A 19,758-nucleotide genomic window follows, 5' to 3' on the forward strand; every position below is an offset into this window, starting at 1 on the left:
TGATGGACTGTTAAGAATCAGTTTATCTTGTTTATGAGGAGTAATAGTCGTTGGATAAAATGAAGGGGCAGGTTATTGATTGATTCAGTTTGAAGGTTGGACAGGTAAGCAGAATGACACCAAGCTGTTCTTTCCATTTGTCCTGCTAGTTTTTTTAAAAATTGTAAAAATATATGCACATCCCTTGCTTGGGGTGCTGGGCCAAGGGGAAAGCAGAAAAAAGAAGAAACAGCCCGCACAACCTCGTCCCGCTCCAGATACTCTACTGACAACGTTTCGGGCTTCTCAGCCCTTCATCAAGTCATCATCATAATGTGTTTCACCCATGTAGCATATATATGTAGACGCCCCCTGGTGACCTCATCAGACGTGGGATCATTCACAAAAAAATTCACACAAAAAAACACAATAGCCTGTGTGAAGGCAGCTTACCGATAGGGAAACATTTGACATTCATACATTATATCAGAAAAATACAAAAAGACATCAGGTTAAAATAGGCTAGTCCATCACATCCATCACCAAAAGTGATTGATAGGGAACTCTTCATTCATGCCTCTAGGTGACATTGTGCCCAAAGTAAATATCCAAAAGGATATGGACTAGCCTATATTTTAACCTGATGTCTTTTTGTATTTTTCTGATATAATGTATAATGTATGAATGTCAAATGTTTCCCTATCGGTAAGCTGCCTTCACACAGGCTATTGTGTTTTTTTGTGTGAATTTTTTTGTGAATGATCCCACGTGCCCCCTGGGCGTCTACATATATATGCTACATGGGTGAAACACATTATGATGATGACTTGATGAAGGGCTGAGAAGTCCGTAACGTTGTCAGTAGAGTATCTGGAACGGGACGAGGTTGTGTGGGCTGTTTCTTCTTTTTTCCTGCTAGTTTTTTGAAATAATATTTCTAGGGAGATATCTACTGGAATTATTTCTTGGCCAGCAAGGTCACTGATGTGTAGAGGTGCTTGTAGGTGTTTGGATGTCGGTCTTTCCTGCTTCTAGTGTTTCTGCTCAGCTAACTTAACCAATTATTGCTTTATATTTGAAATGAACACATGAGAGGGAAGAAAGCAGATAAGAAAATGTCCCATATTTTTAATATGTGCCTTTCAGTGCCTTCAACCAGTAAATGGGAGCCATGTTACTGCCCAGTTACAGCCATACTGTAGATTGTGATGGTGACAGGTTTCTGCTGGAGGAGCTGCACTGGCCTGCTGTACTCTCTGTTGTATCAGCCCCTGAGGGTTGGTCTTGTGAGATGATTTTCTTCTTTTCCTCTCATATGGTCCTGCAGCTCTGTTCACTTTGCAGTTTAGCTCCTTTTTTATTTTACCACGCTGCAGTGTGGGAGTTGCCCAGAACGTTCTCAGATGAACAGGGCATTTATCCTGTTGGCCTCTGCTCCTCTGCTGTGCCTCCTTCGTCTGGCTGCCAGGACTCTAAGCCTTTGTTTAGCTCTCTCCTGGGCCTTGCATATGGACATTCAGATGTATTTCTTCAGTAGCCAGGACTTGACATTGATCCCGTCCTCCTCTCTGTAGTGGAGCCAGCTTACTCACTTCTTATGTATGTTTTCCTTATCTTGGCTTCCAAACTGTAGTTTCCACTGAGGATACCGACCCCACTGTAGCTGAGAGTGGTGTTATGATTACTGTGGCAAATGCCAACTCATTCAATTAAATTCACTGTAGTCAAGGAGATTGTAAGTAGTTAAAAGCTGCTCAGCTGTGTTACTCTATATTTAATAGGATTTGTTTGACCCTCTATTTTACTATAATGACTTTATTTGTTATGCTTGGTATTCAAATATCATTTAATTGACCACAGTTGGTAAATTATTATTATTAAACTATTGGTGTGTGTGTGTGTGTGTGTGTGTGTGCGTGTGTGTGTGCGCGCGTGTGTGTGTGTGTGTGTGTGTGTGTTTGTGTGTGTGTGAGAAATGGAAATTAGCCTCAAGTATGAGACGTTGCCTAAGCCAGTATGAATACTTTGCAGTTTGCACATACACTGAATGCGTATAAATGGACATACTTTTCAGAAGGCCAATATTTACATATTAAAAAAAAATAATTAATTGGTCTTTTTGAATTTAATTTTTTTTTTGAGATAATGAATTTTAGCTCTTCATTAAATGTAAGCCATAATCATTATCATTGTCATCAAGACATGCAATGTGTAATGGATCTATATAATGTATTAGTTTCACTTTTTGAATTGAATTACTGATATAAATAAACTTTTCCATCCTTTTCCTGATCGTATGTGAAGTACGGTACTAATTTGTGCAAATGAAGTACGGTATTCAGTTTTGGCCAAGGCAGCTTCTAAATCAAATTGTATTTATGTTTGACATTGTACAGTACATGGTCCCTTACAAATAGAGTATTATTAAAAAGTTGTGGTACAGGTGTTTGTCAGTTCACCTTGGTCCTGTACTGTTACATCATTCTTGAAGTGGTGCTTCCTTTGTGTCCCATCAGTCTCCAGTCTGCCAGAACAGGCTGTCCTTGACTACGTTTGAACGTCGTGGAACTGTCATTTTTTTCTCGGTGATGCTCTCGTTTCCTTCACTCACACAGATAAAAAGGGTTACAGTGCATAGAGTCGGGAGATGCTGTGCTCATTTTGTTACCTGTTTCACAAACGACCTGTGGGACTCCATCTGCAGTCTCCTCTCAGCCTCTCCCTCCTCCTCCTCACTCTCCTTAGCCTCTATTCCCAGCTGAAGCCAAGATGCTTAATTAGCAATTTGTTAAGGACATTCTCTCCCTTGGGCGACTGTGGTCTCACAAGGCACAACATAAGAGCAGGCTGACCTGAAAAAGACCCCAAGGAAAGCAGGGACAGAGGGAGGGAAACGGTGGAACAGAGGATGATTATGAATGGGCCCGGTGCAGGGGGAGTCACAAGGGAATTGAATCGGTGTCTTGGGACGAGCAAAGTAGTCGTGATTTCTGTTGCAGCTTCTCGGCTTTTTTGAGTTGAAAGCGTTTCCCAGCATGAGGCAAAAATCTGAGGATGTTTCAAGGAGGTGTAGGCGTTTTGTGTCTTGAATAACATGAGTAGTGCACGGACTGACTGTAGCTAACGTCATGATGCTCGACAAACACTTGAAACTAAGAATAAGACTTGAGATCTCAAAGGTCTCGTTGGGATATATCCATCATGTTTTTGGTCCCTTGGCTCTCTGTTTGCATGAGGAGGCAAAGTCTCAGTGGCATCTGTGTCATACTCACGTGGAAAACATGGTTGCTGCTTCATAAGAAACAAAATTATTGCATGTGTCTAACTGAATGGAATTCATGAATATTTTCTGGTAAAAATGCGGTTTGAGATTTCAGGTAAAAATGTTGTAATTCAACTGTCGGTAAAGCTAAATAAGGAACGTTATATCTCATTTTGTTATTAAAATGTGATTTTCATGCAGCTGATAAACAACATAAACAACATTATTTATTGACAAACTCATAATGGAAACAATAAATAATTTTAGTTGCTTTTCTTGTCCAGAATTGAGGAACTAACCCTCAGTCATCTTTTTTCCCTCCCAACAGCGAATTGAATTCCAAACTACAAGACACTCTGGAGCAAATAGAGGTATGTGCTTCCCTGCTTTATCACTAATTCTATTATTTGAAAGCGCTTGCAGCAAAGAGACTTTGAGCAGTGACTAATATTTTGCACTAACCTTGTAATTTTCCAGAAGCCCTCATCTGAAAGAAGTAATTTATACCTCATTTTGACATTTTGATAGCTTGGCTTTCTCATTCTGGGTCCATCAAATATTGACACTTTCAGAAAGTCATTATTGTGAAGGTGCAAACACAGTAAATTATATCTGTATCATCTCTAGCTGGGCTCTGATACTTGTGTATGATAAATGGTATGCAAACCAATTTTCTCTGCAGCACTGCTGCTGCGCTTGAGTAGATTAATTACATTACATTATTGTCTGTATACAAGAAATAGGCGTACACATACGCACACTCGAAAGTTGCCATGCACCGAGGCGCTGGTGTGTTTACCAGTTTGTGAAATAGCTTAGAAAGATTCTCTATAACTATGGATTAAAACTAACTTCACTCTAAATATGTGTATAGAGAATGTATCTTAGCTAATTCAAACACTCACAAACATTAGTTGGTGCCAGTGATGAAAATCTTCAGACTCTACATAGAGTAATTGTAATCATCAGTGAGCGATCAGGAGGAACTTTAAAATTGCACAATACTTTTTTAATTCTGATGCACGGTGGGCACCAGTTTGTCCTGCTGCTATTTCCTCACACCACTTAGTTTGGTAATGACAAATTTAGGGAATTTAGGTAACATCGTCACCGACTAGAGGCTCTCACGTAATTATAGAGAGTTTGTCATGTCAGCTGTAGTCGCTGCGTTACGTTTAAGTGCAGGCGTGAGAAAACGCACGGTGATGCAAGGCGCTTGATCACTTAGCCTTTGTCAGCGCTATGTTGGTTGAGCTGGGCTTAATGTGTCAGGGTTGTTACACATCCCTGTGCTCCCCAACTTCCTCCTAACCTTGTCTTACTTTCTCACCTCTCTTTTTATCTCCTTGTCAAAGACTTACTCTCACACTCGCACACACATCCACATCCAATTACCTGCCCTTGGCCCTGCGCCGTAGCTATACATCTGCACATCTATGGCTAAATCCACGGTCTTAACGCTGATAATCCCCCTCTTTGCTCTTCCCCTCACTTTGCCCCTTTTTTCTCCTTTGTCATCTGTCTATTTCTGGCTACAGGAGCAGCTTGATGTCGCCTTGTCCAAGACTTGTAAGCACTTTGATGTTTTGCACTACACCAAGGTCCAGCTGGCCTACAAGCTCCTGGGCAAGACACAGGTCAGTGGTTTTACCCGTCTGCAGCGTCACGGTGAATAACTGAACATGACTGGATGTGATGGTCCACTTGTTGTCTTCACTTACTGCACACGTACTGTTGTTTGACTCTCTCTGTATAATTTAGGTAATTTTCTTGGGCAATTTGTGAGGTTTAACAATTATGTCAGCAATTGCAGTTTTAAAACATTTTTTGTTGTTTATCTTGCCTGCTTAAAGTCCCCCTCCCGCAACCCTTTTTGGTTATTTTAAGACATTCTCTGTGGTCTTTAAATTGTGATTATGAAGTTTTTAGCCAAAATCACAAAACCTGTGCCATTTCCCAGGGCTCTCCTTCTGCACAGCACCAGCAGCTCATTAGCAATGCGCCTCTGGAGGGTGGGCGGAGACTGCGCTGCTCTGCACCCGCCTAGCCACCCCGTCGCTGACAGCTGGACATTGTACAATACCGATTCAGTGCGTTTAGCGTAAAACTGCACACTAGGATTTGATCCCAGACTGGAACATAGTCCTTGCTCACGGTGCAAGCTGCTCTACCAGGTGAGCTATACCTGTTGTACCTCGACAGCTACACCGAACTGCCAAGCCTTTCACCTCTGAGCCAGATGCAGAGTGGGGCGGGGGCTTGTACACGTCAACTCCAGTCTCCCTGAAACTGCCAGTTTGCGTCTGCCATTGGTTCACAGCAATTTGAAGGCAGAAAAACTCAGAAATGCAATTTTGCACTTCCTTTTCTGCTGATATGTCCTCTAACATCAGAAAAATGCCACAGGAACATGTGAAAAGCACGAAAAACACAATTTTCATGGGAGGGGGTCTTTAAAGCCCCAGTATGTACCTGTAACGTATTTGGCTTTTTATTAGCAAAAATCAAATATGTCTTTCATAAATACGTATTCCACTGAAGTTGAATCACACCCGCATACAAATGAAAGCTTTCTCGTACCTTAGAATGAGTTGTTGTTACAAGTGCTTACAGATACGTACATAAGTGGGCGACCGATTTCATGTGAATGCAACATCAAGAATACGTTCCGGTAATTCCTACATATTATACTGTACCTTTAACATCATTTATTTTGAAGCTGTTGCCGTATTGTCTCAACCTTTTGCCACTATTTAGGTTAGAGCAAAATCTTTCACAGACAAAATGGTTAAAACACCAAAGTAAACATAGGGATATCATTTTTTTCACTCAAATTTTTCTTTTTCTTCACTTCTTTGTCTTTATTTTTTGCCTCAGTGGAGTGTTTTTGCTCCACTGAGTGTACTACTCGGGGTCTTCTCATTGGAGCAGAGAATATTTTAGGCTCTTCAACTGAATGATCGAGGCCACAGGGCATTCATGTCATCCTTCGTGATGATTATTCCTCGCTCACTGTCAGTCAAGTGACACCCACAGAAATCAGCCACAAAAAGATTTGTAATTCTCAAAAAATATTCCTTGGATAACATAAAATAAGTTGCAAAGGCAGAGATGATTGAGTGAGCAACGATGATTGAGTGAGCAACATGTCTGGATGTGACAGTTTTTGGCCAATAGTTAATTTGAAACTGTAAAAGTCTTAACTTCAAGAAAAAATAAGTAGTGTAGTTAAAATTACCTTTCCAGCGGCGTTCTATCTTTCAACCTTGGCCTCTGGTGTCCTATCCCACCTCCATTTTTCTTCTCAAAAAGTGTTGATCACTAATGCTAGGACCTCTCTCTATCACAACCCACGCACTTGACCTTAATCTTTTTCTCATGCTTTGACGTACATTTCGGTTTTCTCTTTCTCTTACAGCCCTGATTTTATTCTCACTGCTACAATTTTCTTTTTCACTACTCCTCTGTACCAGTTCTCTCTCGAGTGGGTAGATTAAACCTCTCAAAGCCTGACTTGTAAATGAGACTTTTTTCTAACTTTTTGGTTACATTACCCTTGCTGTCCTTAAATAAACGTGTGACTTCCCTTCTCCAACAAGTGGTAGAAATTGTGGCCCTATAACTCTGGAAATGAGTCACCATCCAGCTATGAATGAGAGAGAGGCGCTGAGGCTGCTGTTAGAAAATCAATCACACCTTTTTGGCCAAGTTTATACGGACGTTGTGATTCTGCATCTGCTCCTCCATTCTTTCTTTCTCCGGCGTTTTGAGCCCTTGCACGTTCTCAGCGAAGCCAACAGATGATGGTAATTACAGTGTGAGGCTTTAGTGCTGATGTTGGGCCTGAGCCAGATTGTACCTGATGTATGTATGGAGACCTGCCAGTTGAAAATTGAGTTAAATTGGGTAAATTAATGTTGCGCGGACACTGGCAGTTTACTCTAATTTCACGGTGCGGCTTTAACATGTTATATAGCCATAGTCATTTGTGCAGAATTAATGGGAGAGACATCATAAAATCAAATCATGCCACCTTCTGCATGTTACACTGTGCACCACTAATGTGTGAGGGGCGTTGACGAGTTGTAGCTGTTCACATGCTGGCGCTCATACAACAGCAAACATACTGTGTCATTGTCACATGAAACCAGCCAGTGTTGACATAAATATGACAAATACGCCTTATGCCTGTTGACATTAACGGACCCTCTTGAGGTTGAGACTTCATCATGAGGCTTGTTGACAATACATCATGTTTTTCTTGTTTCCATGACAGTGCATTATCGGACTCTAAAGCTAACCATGAACCTGTTGCCCCCGAGTGTTGGTTGTTTTCATCTCTCTTTGCTCCTGGTGAATCTGTTTGCTGCACTCTCTGCACCACAATTAGCCAAACGCTCTCTTTAGAGTCTTTTGCTGCAGTGTTTTTTCTTTGGTGCATCTCAAAGACAAACACATTTTATCCGGCACTTTATAGTCGGAGACTTGAATGAGCTGTGTGAACTAGCAATCAGCATCACAGCATCACCTCTTTGCATCCTCCTCTTGCACGTGTCTCTTGGTCCTCACCCTCATTACCCAGCTTCCCCAGGTAGCCACAGATGAAGGACGGTGCTTGTGCAGTTGATTGATAATTGTGTCTGAAGCGTGGTAGGTAGGAACGTGTGATTGTTGTTATTTTGAGTTGCCTCTTTTTTTTCCTGTCTGCTTTCTACAGCCAGTGATGTTTTTGTGGTGTTCTTTAGGATGGATGAAGTGAAACTCCCTCTAAAAAAGGGGGGAGGGGGTTAAATTACTTCTGTGGCAGCAGGCAGCCAGAATGGATGGGGTTGGGTAGGTGGGTGGGTGGGGGGCAACACTTTGCGGTCAGAATCTCGCAGTAAGAAAATCTAATTACACTGCAGCACCCACTACCTATAGGCGTTTGCCCAGTACTGCGCCCATGTCTCCTGTGACTCTGGTGTCCTGGATTTACTTGGGTCCTATAGGGAGACTGTGGGTGGGAGCTGCAAAACAGAAATTGACTGTAAATATAGTTTGGCTTTGAAAGAAAATAAGGCATAACAACAGTGAGTGAAGCAAAAAAAAAAAAAAAAATACTGACTTTTTTTTGTTTGAAATCATGGTTGAAGACCCCCTGGATGGGTGCAGAGCAGCGCAGTCTCCGCCCACCACTCAGAGGCGCATTGCTAATGAGCTACTGTTGCTCTGCAGAAGGAGAGCCCTGGGAAATGGCACAGGTTTTATGATTTTGGCTAAAAACTTCATAATCACAATTTAAAGACCAAAAAGGCTGGTTGGAGGGGGACTTTAAGAAGGTTTTTTGGGGGGTTACATGAAAAATACATTCCCTTATTAATAATGATAAGGATGCAATGACAAAGCAGAGTGCAGAACCTCAAACCAAAAGACTAACGGACCAAAAAAAAAAAAAACTAGGTGGAAAACAGAGTGGAGCATTAAGCGTGTGGTGTTTCCCTCAGGAGTCGGTGGAAAGTGAAACAGAGACAAACAGGGGGAGACAGTGCACAAAAAATGAACAAAAGCTAGATGTTGTTCAGTAGCAGTGAAGGAGTGGAGACTGGGTCATGTTGCACTGATATATCTGAGATAAATGGAGTCACAAGTGAACGGTGCTGGAGGCAACTAGCTGTGCTGCTATACTGTAGCATGTATGTCACTAATTTGTGTCTGCCACCGTTTTTCTGCTTTTGTTTTTTGTTTTTTTACACTTTCCACAGCAATCTGATCATGTCATGGAAATTGGGAACAAAATTTCCCATTTTGACTCTGATGTGCACACTGCAGTTTACATGACTTTTACAGCTATCCTCGCCTTCTCTTCCGTCGTCTCATGAAACCAAATAACACGTCTGCAAACAATTCAAAGCATTAAGTACGAACAGCACGCCGCTCCCAAGAGGTTTGATTGGCAATTTCCCTGTTGTTCACTGTTTCACAGATCTGCACTGACATCTTGACATAATGGTTTTCATGATGGTGTGTGTGTCTCTCTCTACAGACCGCTATGGACCAGCTGCACATGCACTTCACCCAGGCCATCCACAACACAGTGTTCCAGGTGGTGCTGGGATACGTGGAGCTCTGCGCCGGCAACGCTGACACCAAGTTCCAGAAGATGCAATACAAGGACCTGTGCACGGTAAGAGGATGTGTGTTTGTGTGTGTGTATGTGTGTGTGTGTGTGTGTACTTTAGCAGCTTTCTGCAAGAAAACACTCAGTTCACTTTATGAGATTGCCAGCGTGAAGAACACTAACCACTCATGCGGTCAGTTAAGTAAAAAAAAAAACTGAATACGATACACCACCTGCAAAGTGATGAAATAACTTATAATATACTGCTGGGCACACACACACACCGCCCCACACCAACACACACACATTTTCACTCACAGCAAGCCTCACTGTCCCTTAGCTTCCTCATTGCCTCGTATCCAAGCGAAAAATGCCCCCCAAGATGAAAATAAATCACATTTGCATGCCCAGTGAGCCATAACTCGGTGATTCCATCATGAACTGGCCGGGACTCGGAGTACGTTTTCCTCCCCCAGGGGCCGTGTCGCAGTCTGACCTACAGTGTTGAAGGGTATGTACTGTAGGAGAATGGTTAAAGGTGATCACAGCCCCATCTGAGGGGACATTTTCTTTATTTACACTCTCTTTTGATATATCAGCTGCCAGTCTTTTCATCCCTCACCCGCCCCGCTGTTTTGACTGCACCGTTTTTAACTGGGGCATTTTCCCACAGTGCCCTGCTCTTTACCTCTTACCTTTGTGCTGCCTCTCCCCGCTTCTCCGCTGCCTCCTCTCTTCTTCCCCCCGTTGAAGAAGAGATAAAGCCTCGGAGTTCCAGGTCAAGGCTTCTTTTTGGTCACAGATCCGGAGGTGTTAGTGCGAGGCTGCATTGGAGCCGACAGGCAGGATGTTTCCAAGAGTTTAGCTGTCACTTCGGGCTGGGCTCGAGAATGTAACCATGATAAAGCAATGCTGAGTAAATGTTAATTATTTCACTGTTGCAGTCTCACTGTTGTGGGGTTTGTTTGCAAGGGAAGTGAGGTTAGCTTGTTAGCTGCCTGCTGTTATGGATGATGTGCTCTGCTGCTTTTACTGGAGTCGCTATAGATGCATCACAGACGGTGACACTGTAAATATACCACGCTGCGATTCTCAACAGTAATATCTATTTACAGTTTGCTCTTGAATGCTTCCGACCATAACTTTACGTGAATGATATACTGAAGAATTCCTCATTTATATTTCACTGGTGTATAAAGATTATTTAAGATAAATATCTAAAAAAAAAAAACACTTTTTCCCCTTTATCATAGTGAGATTATCTATAATGTGGCATCAGCCTGGAGGACCTCACCTAAATCAAGTTTTGATAAAGAGTTGTGGTGAAAAAAAAAAATCGAATCCATGATAAAGCTGTCTGCGTATAAAATCATGCCTGAATTTAATCTGTCATCAAAAAATGAATTTTGACAGATAAGATAAGACACCGTTCAGGAGGAATTGGAAGATTCTGAATCTTTCTATTTTGAGGTTATTTTTTCCACCAAAAACTTCCCCTCTAGGTTTTTTGACAGGAACATTTTTGGACTATATCCATATTTCAGCTGACTTTCACGAGCTCCTGTGATGACGAATATTGTATATTTTTTTTTACAGTCGGTGAAACAAAACACTCTTTTTCCCTCAAGCCGTAGGGATGGATTCAACTTTTCATACTTTTCTGTGGTTGTCTCTCTTTTTTTTTTTTTTTTTTCCTGTGGACCTAATTGTTGTTCGACTCACTGGAAATCCGCTGTCTGCATTACTGTGTGTTAGTTACAGACACATCCTTATGTTTACTTGTGTTTGATAGATATTCTGCCGGCGCGCTGCGTCGCCTGGATGATCCCACTCGTTTCACAAGCGCACATACACACACGGAGTGAACCAACACCCGCACCAACTTTAGATTGATGGGATGTGTCCTCACACTCTGGGCTGTGTGATTGTGATTGATGGGGCGGCGGCGCGCGCTCGCACACACACACACGAATGCACGCACACACTCGCATGAAGAGGTTGGTGAACACCCACATGCAGTTCATCTGTGATGCTGACAGCGTTTACAGCCGCTGGGATGCACCGTGGTTACTTTCACTCCTTAGCTTGACTGTTTTATTTAAGGCACTTATGCACCTGCCTGTAAAACAATAAAACCAGAAAAATGTATGTGTGGTTTATGTGGTTCACACACACACACACACACAGGACTGAGGTGTTGAGGTTTTAAAGTGGTACTGAAAATATGAAGATGGGCTTGAAAGCTCATCCTGTCTGATGCCTGAGTATTTGAAATGCCCTTCAGTGTCCCTCTCTGTGGTTGTTTGGGATTCTGCATTCGCCACTCACTGACTTTCTGACTGAGTCTCCAGCTTCTCCCTGGCTATGAGTATCACGAAGTAAAAAAAGAAAAAAAGGAAGGAGTTTAAATAGTTTGGTGTGGTTCAACTTATTCTGTTGTTGTTGCACTAATAAATAAAGGTTATGTTAATGTGAGAGCCACCTTAGCACCTCTGAACTTTCCTCTTTGTTATGCAGCTTAAAATTCAAGGGAAATGGGAACACTCAGAAAGGTCAATTCTGATCGTGAAAGGGTCTTATTAATTTTACATCGGCATCTCATCATTATTGGCTGGCCTCACTCCTTATCAATCCCCAGGTCTGTCTGATTTTTCTCCTCATGGAAATAAACCACTTCACTCCGAGAGGAGTCGTAGGAGAGGAGGACGAATACTTGAGCAAAACCCTTAAACTTTGCGTGTAAAAACTTTGTCATCTGAAACTGTTAATGGGGCTATAGCTATAGTGTTAATAGAGAAATCAGCCTATGATAGAATAGATAGATAGATAGATAGATAGATAGATAGATAGATAGATAGATAGATAGATAGATAGATAGATAGATAGATAGATAGATAGATCGATCGATAGAACTTTATTCATCCCGAAGGAAATTCTTCTGCCAGGATGCTCCAAAGGGGAATGTGCAAGGGAGATAAATAGGATACAAAGGGGAAGTATATGATCAAATGTATCCTACAATGTCTAAAACAATAGAATATACGCTACAAGTATTTAACCTAGACACAGGTTAAATACTGTGCTACTTCATTTAAGTGCAATACATAATTTAAAATGATATAATACTAGTGCAAAATGCCAAGGGGCCAAAACATAAAAAAGGCTGGCCTTTACCCTTTAGTGCTGTTGGCGACAGATCGGACAGAGTGGATTCAGAGATCATGGTGTTGGTCTATTCATTGTCATGTGTGAGTCTACTGTTGCTGCTGCTGATAGCTTTAGTCCAAAATGAAATGAATCTACTTTTTTTCCTCCAGTTGAATCTTATGTTTGATTTTTGATCATCATGACAGGTCAGGATATCCAATCTTTTTCTCCTCTGTGGAGGATTTTGGTCTCTTTGAATCCCATATGGACTTGAGTCAAGTTGTTAAGTCAAGTGTTATGAATATTTTTGAGCACATTAAAGCTATTGCAGCGAGAAGTAGCCAAATCATGTTTCAGTGTCAAATTCCCACTCTTTAATCTGGTTTTCAAGCATGGTTAATAATATTTATATAATAAAAAAGAAGCAGTGACTCTGCCCTATCGAGTTATCAAAAGTATTTTTGTGTTGGCTGCTCCATTTGCTTTGATAAGATTAAATGTACTGACTCTGACAACAGAGCGAGTAAGTGGGTTGAATCATATATGAGCAACAGAACTGAAGCAGATAATGGCAGAACAGCACATACTGTAGGCCGTTTTTATTTCTGTTTTACAAGAGGAGGATGAGCTGATTCCACGCACTTTGTTAGATGAAGACTCTTTTACGCTTTTACCAGACCTGTCAGTGCTTCTCACAACAGAAGTAACCTCGTCGCAGTCTGTGCACTGACAACATTAAACATTTCCTTTGCTCACACTTGTCAAATGATTCATTTAGCAAACAGTGATCCTCTGACTTCACTAAGTTGTGATGCAGAGTATTTGTGTTTGAGAAAGAGAGAAATGTCTTGAGCAGAGTTTGCTGTACTGTTTCTTTGCTGGCACAGCAGCTCTACAGATTGCTGACTGTGGTTTTGATCTCTTGCAGGTTAATCTGTTTATTTATACTTTTTTGAAACGAGGGGGGGGGGTCTTTTCACAAAGAAAGTGAATCAGCTAAATCGTGGCTACCTGCGCTCCTACATCTCCTACATCTCTTTTGTGCGTGACATTTCTTTCATGAGAACTCCTCCACACTCCCCCTCCCATGACACACAACTGAAAAAAACAAAAAAAACAACCACTCAGTGCTTTGTCTTTCCGAGCCCCTCTGACACAACTTGGCACATGTTATGAACGTAATGATAGGTAATTACATGCAGAAAACTAAATGGCTGTTACAAAATAGATCCTTACCTCCCTCGAGATCTTGCCAGTGAACTACTGTAAAAGGACACATCTGGCAGAGTTGATGTTCAGCGTCAATTAGAAACTATAAGAATATGTGTTTTTTCCCCTCTTGTCTTTAACACACACATACAGATGAGGTATACCTGAGGTCACCTCTTCATACCCACTGAGGATCTTAACCCACACACACACTCAGACCTCTCACCCCCTCGTCATCTCCCCTTAGCCCAGTTGCTTGGCAACCTCCTGCTCTGATAAGGTTGGCGGGTGGAGAACTGGGAATGTCAAACGCAGGCTTGGTTTTGTCAGAACTGGTTCATTAGCTTACCTATCTAACCGCTGGAGTCTGCTGCTTGTAACTCCAGCCAAGTTTTTCCTCCTTTTAGGTCAGACTCTCTGGTCATGCTGTGGCAATGAAGCCAGTAAACAATGAAGACATAATAATAGTGAAAAGCATATTTAGTGTGGTTTTACAGGGTCAATGTTAATGTTTTTGCTCTAAAAACATTCTGTTCCCTGTAATGTAATGTAGAGATTAGCCCTTTTACACGCTACAGTTCCACAGCACCGTGTCAGTGCTGCAGGTCTGAACACAGTAAGTTGTTCTGCTCTGTATTGAACCAACAAGGGACAAAAGTGTCGACAGGGAGCAACAGCAGCTGTTATTTAATGGTTTGTGGTGTTGATGGCTCAAGCGGTGCTCATACACCCTGACGACAGCCGGTATTAGATCTTTACTGCTCTCGTGTACGTGACCCTGCAGTTGCCATCGCTGTTAAATACTGTTTTCCTCCAAAAAACTGAAGAGAAAAAACACTTAAGAAGACATGAATAGAATATATAAAAGCCACCAGTTAAGTAGGCCATTCATCACTAGCACCTGTGCTGAGTTTACAGCACCGATACAGAGAAAAAGTGAGGGTGGAATGTCATTGTTCTTCTGGAGTGGCTGCTGTGTTTGAGTATCTGACATTTAGTTTTATTGTTTATTGTGCTGATCGTTTACTGTATGGCTGCTACCTTGGCCAGGTCTCTTGCAGAAGAGATTTCTGATCTCAATGGGACTTCCTGGTAAAATAAAGGTAAATAATAAACGATGAATAATAAATCAAGCTGACACTGACTTCACCACCGAAGCATATGAAATCTATGACAGAGTCACTGACAATATAAGATTGAATTTGAATTTACTAAAGGATAGCCCCTTGAGATGTAGCATCTCATTTTCAAGGGGGTCCCAAGACAGACATATACATAGAACACATAACAGCAATACACTACATTACATTATAGACATACATAACATGACAGATACAAACAAGTACAGACATCTTGCTCACACACTCCCACACACCACCCCTACCCACATAAGTCCAACAAGCAGAATAGAGATATTGAATAACATGGTAGGAATAATGAAATAACGAAAATGGAGAAAGAAAGAATAACAATAAATGAATAAATTAAAACATGAGCAATTTGTTTTAAGATATAAGTTTAGTGACATCCTGAAACAATGAAAAGAGGTAATAGAACGCAAAGAAGGAGGGAGATCTTCCAATCCGATGGGGCTTTATATTGGAATGACCTTTTACCAACCTCTTGAGAATCTAGGAACAAAGAAAAAAGGGAGGTTCATATGTCTGAGTGGGCGAATTCAATTGTATGGAATCACAAGTTCTTTTAAAGGGATAGTTCAACATTTTGGCAAATTGGCCCATCCCATTGTATCCCTATAGTCATAGCAGTAGGTTCGTTACCTTTAATTGTCGGTGCAGGCTATTTTTAGAATGGTGGAGTAGAGCCGCAAGCTGCTCAGCGCTACACTACAGAGGCTAATCGGATTTATTGGTTTCCCTCATCAAACTCAACAATCCAACAACTCCAAAACGCTCTGGTGTACAAGTTGTGACCTGCACATTCACCACGCTATGAGATAATAACAGAACGTTACCAGACAGAGTTGTTTTAGAGGTAAATTCATGCAAAACTGCTGATGCACGTTGCGTTCAGGGACAGTTTTTTCGGCAAGCAGCCTTTGCATTTGCCTCGAAAACAACTCTGTCTCGTAACGTTGTGTTATTATCTCATAGCGTGGTGAATGTACAGGTTACAACTTGTCCACCAGAGCGTTTTGGAGTTGTTGGATTGTGTATTTGATGAGTTTGATGAGGGAAACCAAGAAATCCCATGAGCCTCCGTAGTGTAGCTCTGAGCAGCTCGGCGGTTCTAAAAATAGCTTGCACCGACAATTAAAGGTAACGAACCTACTGCTATGACTATAGGGATTATGGCAATGGGCCAGTTTGCCAAAATGTTGAACTATCCCTTTAAATAAGGAGGACAACTGAATACATTTGAAAAGAAAATTAAGCCAATGAGATTGCCTTCTTGATTTGGGTTGTAGCCAGTGAATGTTGAATATCCTGATACTGATACCACGTTGCAGGAAAAAAGAAGGTGTTAATAGTTCATAGCACCAGTACAACCAGTAAAAATATCAGTCTGAAACCCTGTCTGGGAATTATGGATCTGCACCTGTTGCTCTGTTTAAACACCACAGACAAACAGGTCTGTCAGCATCTTTTAAGATCAAACCTTCTTGCTGATGGCTCGCAGTCATGAATCTCCTCCAGACGTCTCACTAAGAGATGCTCTGTTGAGAGATTGTCCTGGCAAGTAGTATTTTGTCCTTCAGCCTCCCTCAGACAAGCCAGAGCAAAAAGCCAGGAGAAGGTGTGGGTCTTCACTACCGATCTTCTTCACAGAGTCAAGGGAGGGGGGGGGTCTTTATTGCACTGCACTGTTTTCTCTCTCAGCAGCCACCCAGTGCACGAGGCTTGTGCTATAGAATTCACAATGCTTTCGCGAAAGCCAGCAGGGCTCTACAAACCCTTCTCCATTATCGTTTTTTTTCCTCTTTTTTTTACACAAAGGAAAAGTGCGGCTGCTGTCGACAGCACTGTTTCATCTGGCAGTGATTAATTTCTCTGTGAGCATGTTGACAGGGCTCTGTTGGCAAGTTGTTCTGTTGAGCCTTGAACTGTGTCAGTGGCTACCGTTGTGCCAACTGCACTTTTCTTAGGTGGTCCAAACTTTTTAACAGAACACACGCAAAAACCTTTTTTCCAGGCTGTCTGGATATGTGCAGGAAAAACAGCAGCGCGTTACCCCCCCCTCCAGTATTATTAACACTGCGATTACGCACAGAGCTCAGCGGTTATTCCACGGATGAAGTGACATTGTCAGACAGTTAGCTTCGGGAGGCAGTTACCGGTATTTATTTGTCACAAAGAAGAAAAATGAAATCTCTTAAAACACATTATCACATGGGGCCATTTTACTGGAAGAATTATCGGTCACATACCAAGTTTGTAAATGGACAGTGAATACTCGCATGTGCTGTAGGACGACGCGCTGGCTCATCATTTGCAGGAATAATAAAGTTGACATTTTATGAAAGCAATAACTCACTTCAGGGTCTGAAGCGTATGAACATAATATTAAAGCTGGTCCATAGACAGTGGTTGATTATCCACCTACATGCAGTAGACATGTCACACATCTACAGTACTGGGATTCATATACATATGCTCTTACACAAACATTATATGGAAGAGGCAAAAATGCTTTATATACGAGTATATGAGCAAGTGCTGTTACTATGAGCACACATTATATCAGTGGTTCCCAACGCTTCATCAATCAAGATGTGTCAGCTCAGATATTTTTATATGCTGCATTTTATTTGAACTCAATTTATATCTGAGAACGTTAAAGTATAGAATACTGTTGTTTAAAGGGATAGTTCACCCAAAATTCAAATTTCACTCATCTACTCACCCTCATGTCAACTAAGAGCTGTGAGAATTGTCCTCCGTGCCTTCTCTGAGTTAGTTTGTCCATATAATGGTTGTCAATGGATACCACTTTTCCTCGTCCAAAAAGACACACCAAAAAACATCCAAATACCTCCACACAGCTCGTCTGTAATGTCCCTTTTGTATTGAAGCCCCAACATGAGAAATTGTTGTTTTTTGGTGTGTCTTTTTGGACGAAGAAAAGTGGTATCCATTCGTAACTCAGAGAAGGCACGGAGGACTCTGAAAATTCTCACAGCTCTTAGTTGACATGAGGGTGAGTAGATAATGAGTGAAATTTGAATTTTGGGTGAACTATCCCTTTAAGTTTGTGCGTGGTGTTTTTAATCATAATTTTAGGCGACCCCACGTGGGGTCCTGACCCCAAGGTTGAAAAACACTGCATTATATTATTGTTCTGAGAATGAAAAGCTCTGTGACACTCCAGTTGCTTTATGTAATGACGGCAAATGTGAGATGTTTAATGTATGTACTGAATATTAGTAAGGCACGTTCTTTCTTCACATCCTTATTTTGATTTGTTCTAACATTAATTAGGCCTTACATAAGATGAAAGTGTTTTTAGCCACACAGAAGATAGATGTTTTCCAATACACTGGCCTTGACTGATGAGTCTAAGCAGGCTTTAATTAGATCTAATGTAGAGCACAGCTGATCACATTATCTTTTTTTGGGGGGTCTGAGAATCTTTTTATATCAATTTATTTTTAAAGTAGTCAGACACTGTGTGTATATGTGTATGTGTGTGTGTGTGTGTGTGTGTGTGTGTGTGTGTGTGTGTGTGTGTGTGTGTGTGTGTGTGTGTGTATGTGCACAACACTGCAGAACCACGTACGACAGAGGAATTGAATTGCACAGAGTCATCGGAATATATTATGTAATATGTTTTCAAAGAGCAACAGTGACCGTGTCCTCATCGCTTCTCCGTTGGCAGCACATCACCCCGGACAGCTACATTCCCTGCCTGACGGATCTCTGCAAGGCATTGTGGGAGGTGATGCTGAGCTACCACCGCACCATGCAGTGGCACGAGGAGCACGACAAACAGGAGAACACACCCACAGCAGGTAAGAGACCGCACCTCAAAGCCCATGTTTCCCAGGTTTTTTTTACAAATCCGTTGATGTTTGGGAGCAAAAGTTTGCAGAGTGCAGACATAAAAGATGTGTGTACCAGATCCCGCAGAGGGCGCACATGACTTTCACTTCGTTCACACCCTATGTCTTCTTGCACAAGCTAATATTTGCTGCCTCAAATGCTCCCTTTTTTTTTTTCATTTTCACTCCCAAATCTCTCTTTGTCACCTGCTTCCTCTATAGTTTTTCATTTAGACATTTTTTCATAAAACACCAAATCTGCTCCCTATACCCCGAGATGAAAAAGTAATTCACAGATTGAAGTCTACAGTGACTCGTGTGAAAATGGGGTCAGCTTTCTCCACACTCTTAAGAGTGATACTCTCTTCTTGGCTGTTTGATTTCAATATAGAGTTTAAGTTTACAGGAAAAAAATATAGAACCCCGGCGTATGAGAGGTGAAGACAAGTGTAATGTGTATTGGTGCTTCAGTGCAGCAACAGTGTAGTGTAGAGGCACACATTTTGTTGCATTTAATAAGCTCTCTTTCAGTGTGCAGGTGATTGAATGAGTCAGTAGCAGAATAATCACTTCTGATTGTCCCTGGTAAAACAGCTCCACAGCAGTGAAAGAGGTGTGCATTGTGTTTTTACAACTGCTGCTTTAAGGTTTCACCTTGTTGATAATCAAGTCTTTTGTCTGCGTTATTTCTCTAGCATAACCAAATTTAAAACAGGTTAACTGTCTGTTCTAAGTACATGAATATAAATTATATTTACATATTATTGAATTCCCATGGTGGGATTAGTGTGACCCAGTCGTATGGCTTCAAGGATAACTGTATGCACAGGTGCACGATGAACCATGAATGATGTATGTATTTTTCCTATGGTAATGTGTCATGTGTGACTTTGAGTTTGTTCTCGTTGCGTGCCAATTGAAACAAGGTTTTCCAATTGAGCTTTAGAAGTTAATAATGAATAACTTAACACAAATAGACAACAGTGAGATTGGAGTAAAATTGTCTCATTGACAATGCTGTAAGTGATTAATATTGTCTACAGTGACCTTATTGACCTTCTAGTT

At 41.5% G+C, this 19,758-nt stretch overlaps 1 protein-coding gene across 2 annotated transcripts in view; it reads left to right on the forward strand.

The window, feature by feature from the left end:
* Nucleotides 1-19,758, forward strand: part of vps50 (VPS50 EARP/GARPII complex subunit) — a 113,329-nt gene that overhangs the window by 35,121 nt on the left and 58,450 nt on the right. For both annotated transcript variants that reach the window (XM_085792050.1, XM_085792051.1), the window contains exons 10-13: nt 3,570-3,612; nt 4,780-4,878; nt 9,264-9,404; nt 18,531-18,663. In XM_085792050.1, coding sequence (XP_085648176.1) covers nt 3,570-3,612; nt 4,780-4,878; nt 9,264-9,404; nt 18,531-18,663 — 416 coding nt within the window. The remainder of the gene's footprint in view (nt 1-3,569; nt 3,613-4,779; nt 4,879-9,263; nt 9,405-18,530; nt 18,664-19,758) is intronic.

The sequence above is a fragment of the Trachurus japonicus genome, chromosome 11 (genome assembly GCF_045865225.1).
Source record: "Trachurus japonicus isolate A0001 chromosome 11, Traja_1.0".
Classification (NCBI taxonomy): Eukaryota; Metazoa; Chordata; class Actinopteri; order Carangiformes; family Carangidae; genus Trachurus; species Trachurus japonicus.